Here is a 7,922-nt window from a genome sequence, read left to right on the forward strand (position 1 = left end):
GAGTATGGAGAACAACCAATTCAGTTTGCCCAGCCTTGATGAGATTCCTTAGATATGGCACTTTCAGCTTTAAAACCAGGTAAGTCTCGGGCAAGCTATACTACTTTTGCTAGGACTTTCAGTGCTTAAAGCAGAAAGTCCCAGGAAAACTAGGATGAGTTGGTCATCCTAGCCATAAGACTATCTTGGGGAGGTTATAAGATCAAAATTATGTTCATAATAATACTAAGTTGTTATTTTTTTTCACTCTCATCTTCTCATGAGTGTACAATGGAGCGTTCCAGCAGTTACATGACAGGTAATGATATTGCTCTAGCGGCCAATGGAATGCATGCTTGTGTATTTTTGTGTTTAAATTTATTTTAGTTTTACTTTCCAATACAGTAAGTACAGATAGAAATAACCTACATAGCAAAAACTCTTTGGGGGCCTCAACAATTTTTCATTGAAAATTTTATTGGGATAGTAGATTCACATACAATTCTAAGAAATAAGACAGAGATTCCATGCATAGTTTACTCAGCACCCCCTCATGGTAATTTATTCTGTAAAACTACTGTATAATATCACAACAAGGACATGATATTGACACAGCCCACTGATCTTAATCATTTCATGTTTCTCCAGTTTTACTTGTACTCCTGTGTGTTTGTATGCATTTAATTCTATACAATTTTATCACATGTGTAGGTTTGTGTATCCACCACTACCGTCAGGATACTGAACAGTTCCATCGCCACAAAGATCCCTCCTATTTCCCTTTTGTAATCACACTCACTTCCCTCCTGCACCCCATCCCTGATCCTAAGCATTGGCAACCACTAATCTGTCTTCAATTTCTAAAATTTTGTCACTTCATAAATGTTACATAAATGGAAGCATGATAACCTTTTTTCTGACTGGCTTTTCTTCACTCAGCATAATTACCTAGAAATTTATCCAAGTTGTTGTGTGTATCAGTAGTTCATTTTACAATTTTATGTCTTTTATTGCTTAGTAGCATTTGATGGTATGTATGTACCATGATTTGTTTAACCATTTACCCATTTAGGGACATCTGGGTTGTTTCCAGTTTTTGGCAATTGAATAGAACTCCAACAAACATTCATGTACAGATTTTTGTGTGAACGTAAATTCCCATGTCTCTGGGATAAATTCCCAAGAGTGCAATTGCTAGGTTAGATGGTAGTTACGTTTCGTTTTATTAAAAATAAAAACAAAACCAGCCACAGTTTTCCAGAGTGTATGAGTGGTTCAGTCTCTCCACATCCTTGCCAGCATTTGGTGTTGTCACTACTTTCTACTTTAGCCATTCTGATAGGTGCGTAGTAATATATTATTGTGGTTTTAATTTGCATTCCCCTCACGCAAATTAATGATGCTAAATAACTTTCCATTCGATTATTTGCCATTTGCATTTCTTCCTCAGCAAAATGTTTTTCATGTCTTTTGCCCATTTTCTAATTGGATTGTTTAATTTTTTACTGTTGAACTTTGGGAGTTCTCTACACAATCTAGATGCCAGTCTTTTGTTGGGTAGAGCCAACTTTATTTCTTCCTTTCCTATCTGTTTGCCTTTTAATTAATTTTATTGCCTTAGTACAGCAGCAATAACTTCCAGTATTTTATTGAATAAGAGAGTTGAGAGAGTGGACATCCTTGCCTTGTTTCCAGTCTTAGGGGAAAAGCATTCAGTATTTCACCATTAAATACAACGTTAGCTGTGGGATATTTGTAGATGTTCTTTACCAGGTTAAGGGAATTCTCCTGTCATTGGTTGAAGTGAGTCCCCCAAAATGATATGAACAAGTTCTGATCCTTGGTGCCTGTGAATGTGAACTTATTTGGAAACAGGGTATTTGCAATGTAATTAATGATGACATAGATCACTCTAGATTTAATGTGCGACCTAAACCCGATGACTGTTGTCATTATAAGAACAAGGACAGTGAGATTTGGCACACAGATACACAGAAGGAAAGGCCATGTGAAGATGGAGTCAGAAATTGGAGTGATGCATATACAAGCCAAGAAACACCAAGAATTGCTTAGCAGGCAGCTACGAGAAAGGCATGGCATGGATTCTCCAGAATCAGTTCTGCCAACACTTGACTTTGGAATTTTGGCCTCCAGAACTGTGAGAGAATAAATTTGTCTGTTTTAAGCCACCCAGTTTATGGCAATTTGTTACAGCAGCTCTTGGAAACTAACACACTGTCTATTCCTAACATGCTAAGAGTTTTGTTTTGTTTTTTTATCATGAATGGGTGTTGGATTTTGTCAAGTGCTTTTTCTGTATCAATTGATATGATCTTTTTAAAAATGTAGCCTGTTGATATGAGAGATTACACTGAATGCTTTTTGAATGCTGAACCAGCCTTGCATACCTTAAATAAATTCCACTTGGGTGGAATTCTTTTTAAACATCGTGGGATTCAGTTTGCTAATGTTTTCTTGAGTGTTTTTGAGTCTAAGTTCATGAGAGATATTGGTCTGTAGTTTTCTATTTTTGTACTGTCTTTGTCTGGCTTTTGTATCAGGTTAATACTAGCCTCAAAAATGAGTTTGAAGACTGTCATACAGAGTGAAGTAAGTCAGAAAGAGAAAAACAAATATCGTATATTAACGCATATATGCAGAATATAGAAAAAATGGTACAGATCAACTGGTTTGCAAGGCAGAAAAAGAGACACAGATGTAGAGAACAAACATATGGACACTAAGTGGGGGGGGGCGGTTGGGATGGGATTAATTGGGAGATTGGGATTGCCATACATACATTACTAATAAGAAAAAAATATCAAATTGTATACTTTAAATATATGCAGTTTATTGTATGTCAAAAAATGAGTTTGAAATGTTCCCGCCTCTTGTATTTTTTGGAAAGGATTGTGTAAAAGTTGTTGTTAATTATTTTTCAAACATTTGGTAGAATTATACAGTGAAAGTATCTAGGTCTGGAGATTTCTTTTCCAGGAGGTTTTTAAATTATGAATTCAATCTCTTCAATGAGTATAGAGATATTCACATTATACATTTTATATTGGGTGAGTTTTAGTAGTTTGTTGTTTTTGAGGAATTGATCCATTTCTTCTAAGTCATCAAATATATGAATGTAAAGTTGTTCATAATATTCCCTTATTACATTTTTAATGACTGGAGGATATCTAGTGATATCCCATATTTCATTTCTGATATTGATGATTTGTGCCTTATGTCTTTTTATTTTTACCAGTCTTGCTAGAGGTTTATCAACTTTTTTCAAAGATCTAGATTTTCATTTCATTTAATTTTCTCTATATTTTTCCTATTTAAATTCCATTGATTTCAGCTCTTCATTATTTCCTTCCCTCTGCTTGCTTTGGGTTTATTTTGGTCTTCTTTTTCTAGTTCCTTGATGTAGGAACTTCAATTACTGACTTGAGACTTTTCTTCATTTCAAATGTAAGCATTTAGTGTTATAAATTTCTCTGTCAGCACTGCTTTAGCTACATGTTACATTTGTCTATATGTTATATTTTCATTTTCATTCAATTCTATATATATTTTAAAAATTTTCCTTTGAGACTTTCTCTTTGAACCACACATTATTTAGAAGTGTGTTGTATAATTTTCAAGTATTTAGAGACTTTCCTGTTGTCTTTCTGTTCTTGGTTTCTAGTTTGATTCCATTGTGCTCTGAGAACAGACTGTATAATTTCACATTTTTTAAAGTTGTTGAGATCTGTTATATGACCACGGCCGTGGTCTATCTTCATAAGTGTTCTGTGGGTGCTTGGGGAAAAAAGTGCATTCTGCTCTTTTGGGGTAGAGTGTTCTATACAAAGAGGTGTATTTTTAAAACACTATGAATATTCATCAAGATAGACCACATTCTGGACCATAAAACAAACCTTAACCAATTTAAAAGAATAGAAGTCACACAGTGTCTGCTCTCAGACCACAATGAAAATAAAGTATAAATCAATAACAAAAAAGATTACTGGGAAGTCCCAAAACACATGCAATTAAACAATACACTTCTAAATAATGCATGGATCAAAGAACAAATCTCTGGAGAAATTTAAAAATATTTTTAACTAGATTAAAATGAAAATACAACTTTTCAAAATTTGTGGTATGCAGCCAAAGCAGTGCCTAGAGGGAAATTTACAACATTGAATGTGAAAGCTCTAAAATCAATCATCTAAGCTTGTTCCTTCGCAAACTAGAAAAAGAAGAGTAATAAACAACAAGGTCCTACTGTATATCACAGAGACCTATATGCAGTATCCTGTAATAAACCATAATGGAAAAGAATACGAAAAAGAATATATATATATATAAAAACTGAATCACTTTGTTGTGTAGCAGAAATTAATACAACATTGTAAATCAACTATACTTCCATAAAATTTTTTAAAAGCTTTAAAAAGAGTAAATTAAATCCAAAGTAAGCAGAAGAAAAGAAATAATGAAAATTAGAGCAGAAATCAATGAAACTGAAAACAGGAAATCAGTAGAGAAAACCAACAAAACCAAAACTGGTTATTTGAAAAGATGAAGAAAATTGATAAGGCTCTAGCCAGGCTAAGAAAAAAATACATAGGACACAAATTACTAATAAAAGAGGAGCCATCACTGCATGGACATTAAAAGGATAATAAAGGAACATTAGGAACAAATCTATGCCCACAAATTTGATAACCTAGATGAAACGGGCCAATTCCCTGAAAGACACAATCTGCCAGAACTCACACAAAAAGTAGACGATCCAAACAGGATTATATCTATTCTAAAGCTATTAAAGAAATTGAATCAATAATTAATAACCTTCCAAAACAGAAAGCACCAGGTTCAGATGGGTTCACTGGTGAATTCTACCAAATATTAAAGAAGAAACTGTACCAATTGTCTACAATCTCTTTCAGAAAACAGAACAAAGGGAATGTTTCCTAACTCATCCTACGATGCCAACATCACCCTAATACTAAAACCTGAAAAAGACATTACAAGAAAACTATAGACCAATATCTCTCATGAACAAAGATGCAAAAATCCTCAACAAAATATTAGCAAATCAAATCCAACAATGAATAAAAAGAATTCTACACCAAGAACAAGTGTGATTTATCCCAAGTATACAAGGTTGGTTCAACACTTGAAAAGCAATTAATGTAACTCATCACAGCAATAGGCTAAAGAAAAAAATCACCTGATCATATCAATATATGCAGATAAAGCATTTGACAAAATCCAACACTCATTCATAATAAAAACTCTCAATAAACTAGGAGTAGAGGACTTCCTCAACTTAATGAAAAACAGCAACAAAAACACCACAGCTAACATCATACTTAATGGTGAAAAACTAGAAGCTTTCCTACTAAGATCAGGAACAACGTAAGGATATCCCCTTTCATTACTCCTTTTCAACCTCATACTGGAAGCCCTAGCTAATGCAATAAGACACAAAAAGGAAATAAAAGGGATACAGATTGTGAAGGAAAAGACAGATGGCATCACTGCCTATGTAGAAAATCCAAAAGAATCAGCAAAAAACTCCGGGAGCTAATAAATGATTATAGCAAAGTTTCAGGATACAGGATTAATGTACAAAACTTTATTGCTTTCCTGTATACCAGCAATGAACAAGTGAAATTTGAAATTAAAAACACAATGGGAGGCGGCTGTGCCCCTTGGTCCCGGTGGCGGCCGTCGTGGCCGGAGGTCGTCCGGGACGAGTTCCCCTGGGCGCTCCCCCATGGAGGAAGAGGTGCGCACGGCTGCAGCCCCGGATGCTCGCACCTCCCACTGGACGGCGACGAAGGCGGTGGCCGCGAGAGCTGTGGAGGGGGTGGCCCGCGCGGCCTGTGTGGGGGTGTGAGCGGAGGTGACCGGGGCCGGAGAGTGGAGGGAAGCCGCGCCGCGGGCCTGCGAGCTGGGCTGGAGCTACTCTGCCAGGGCTTAAAACGTTAAATGAGAATAAAGGGTATTATTTATGAGGAAATGAGAGTGAATAAGTCATCTCTAAGCTTTTCCAGCCTTTTTTTCATAAGAGAGACCATATTAAACTTACATATTTGAAGACTGCATCTTCCTGCCTCCAGCACCAGCAGTTTCTCCTACTTGATCAATGTGATTCACAGTAACTTTTTAAGTAACAAACGAAATGAGCCAGGGGCGTGGAAAATATGACTTTTATTTTGGTCTGGGTTTGGCTATGAGCTCCAGCATTTTCATTGGAGGGAGTTTCATTTTGAAAAAAAAAGGCCTTCTGCGACTTGCCAGAAAAGGCTCCATGAGAGCAGGTCAAGGTGGCCATGCATATCTTAAAGAATGGTTGTGGTGGGCTGGACTGCTGTCAATGGGAGCTGGCGAGGTGGCCAACTTTGCTGCGTATGCCTTTGCACCAGCCACCCTGGTGACTCCATTAGGAGCACTCAGTGTCCTAGTAAGTGCCATTCTTTCTTCATACTTTCTAAATGAAAGACTGAATCTTCATGGAAAAATTGGATGTTTGCTAAGTATTCTGGGATCTACAGTTATGGTTATTCATGCTCCAAAAGAAGAGGAAATTGAGACTTTAAATGAAATGTCTCACAAGCTAGGAGATCCAGGTTTTGTGGTCTTTGCAACGCTTGTTGTCGTGTCCTTGATATTAATCTTTGTGGTGGGACCTCGCCATGGACAGACAAACATTCTTGTGTATATCACAATCTGCTCTGTAATTGGAGCATTTTCAGTCTCCTGTGTTAAGGGGCTGGGCATCGCTATCAAAGAGCTGTTTGCTGGAAAGCCTGTGCTGCGACATCCCCTGGCCTGGATTCTGCTGCTGAGCCTTATAGTCTGCGTGAGCACACAGATTAATTACCTGAACAGGGCCCTGGACATATTCAACACTTCCATCGTTACTCCAATATATTATGTATTCTTTACAACGTCAGTTTTAACTTGTTCAGCTATTCTTTTTAAGGAGTGGCAAGATATGCCTGTTGATGATGTCATTGGTACTCTGAGTGGCTTCTTTACAATCATTGTGGGAATATTCTTGTTGCATGCCTTTAAAGACGTCAGCTTTAGTCTTGCAAGTCTGCCTGTGTCTTTTCGGAAAGACGAAAAAGCAGTGAATGGCAGTCTCTCTAATATGTATGAAGTTCTTAATAATAATGAAGAGAGCTTAACCTGTGGAATCGAACAACACACTGCTGAAAATATCTCCCGAAGAAATGGAAATCTGACAGCTTTTTAATAAGAAAGATGTAATTAAAAAGGTTAATCTATAATTGTGTTATAAAGTGAATTTGAGTATCAGAATGTCTGAAAAAGCATTGTTCTCAAATAATGTTCTCTAGAGACAATCTTTTTTAAGGTTTCATTAATTTGGACCAAGAAATTACTTTTCTTATATTTAAATGATGGTAGCTCACTAAAATGACCTCAGTACCTAGCCAATTTCTTTTAACATTGTATTGTTGTAGAGGTATTTAAAATTTTCCTTCACCAAAATCTAAATGCACTAATGAGTTTTAAGTCTATAAAAATGCTTTATTTTTTCACTGTGATGAAAGTCTGAAATGTGCATTTGTCATGCCCACTGTATCAATTCCTGACCATTTTAAGGCTTTTTTGATTTAAAAAGACAAAACTAACTCAATATATTATCCTATAATTTACCTTACCCGTAAAAAAGACTTCCATTTGATGAATTATTTTAATTTTGAAGTATTAATTTAAGAGACTCCTAAGTTATTAAATGTAAGAAATTCATTTACAAAAGAAAAAAAAGGTAGGAAATCACCCCATGGAAATCTCTCTCAGGCTGAGCTGTCACCATGAACACTGATGGCCTTCCTAGGTGGCACCTTGTTAAACCAGCGCACTGCACCCTTTGTCGGACTACAGCCTGGCTGGTTCTATTCTTCGGTTACTCTGATCCCTTG

At 36.3% G+C, this 7,922-nt stretch overlaps 1 protein-coding gene across 1 annotated transcript; it reads left to right on the forward strand.

Annotated features, from left to right (window-relative positions):
* Positions 1–5,671: 5,671 nt before the first annotated feature.
* LOC130842690 (magnesium transporter NIPA2-like) lies at positions 5,672–7,290 on the forward strand. The gene has a single exon (XM_057719382.1). It carries the CDS (start codon positions 6,152–6,154, stop codon positions 7,229–7,231), a length of 1,080 nt encoding a protein of 359 aa, XP_057575365.1. The 5' UTR covers positions 5,672–6,151; the 3' UTR covers positions 7,232–7,290.
* The last annotated feature ends 632 nt before the right edge of the window (positions 7,291–7,922 follow it).

This window comes from Hippopotamus amphibius, chromosome X (assembly GCF_030028045.1).
Source record: "Hippopotamus amphibius kiboko isolate mHipAmp2 chromosome X, mHipAmp2.hap2, whole genome shotgun sequence".
In the NCBI taxonomy this organism is placed as follows: Eukaryota; Metazoa; Chordata; class Mammalia; order Artiodactyla; family Hippopotamidae; genus Hippopotamus; species Hippopotamus amphibius.

Excerpts from the sequence above, each read along its gene's own strand:
- LOC130842690 (XM_057719382.1), top strand. The coding sequence starts at position 6,152 with ATGAGCCAGGGGCGTGGAAAATATGACTTTTATTTTGGTCTGGGTTTG.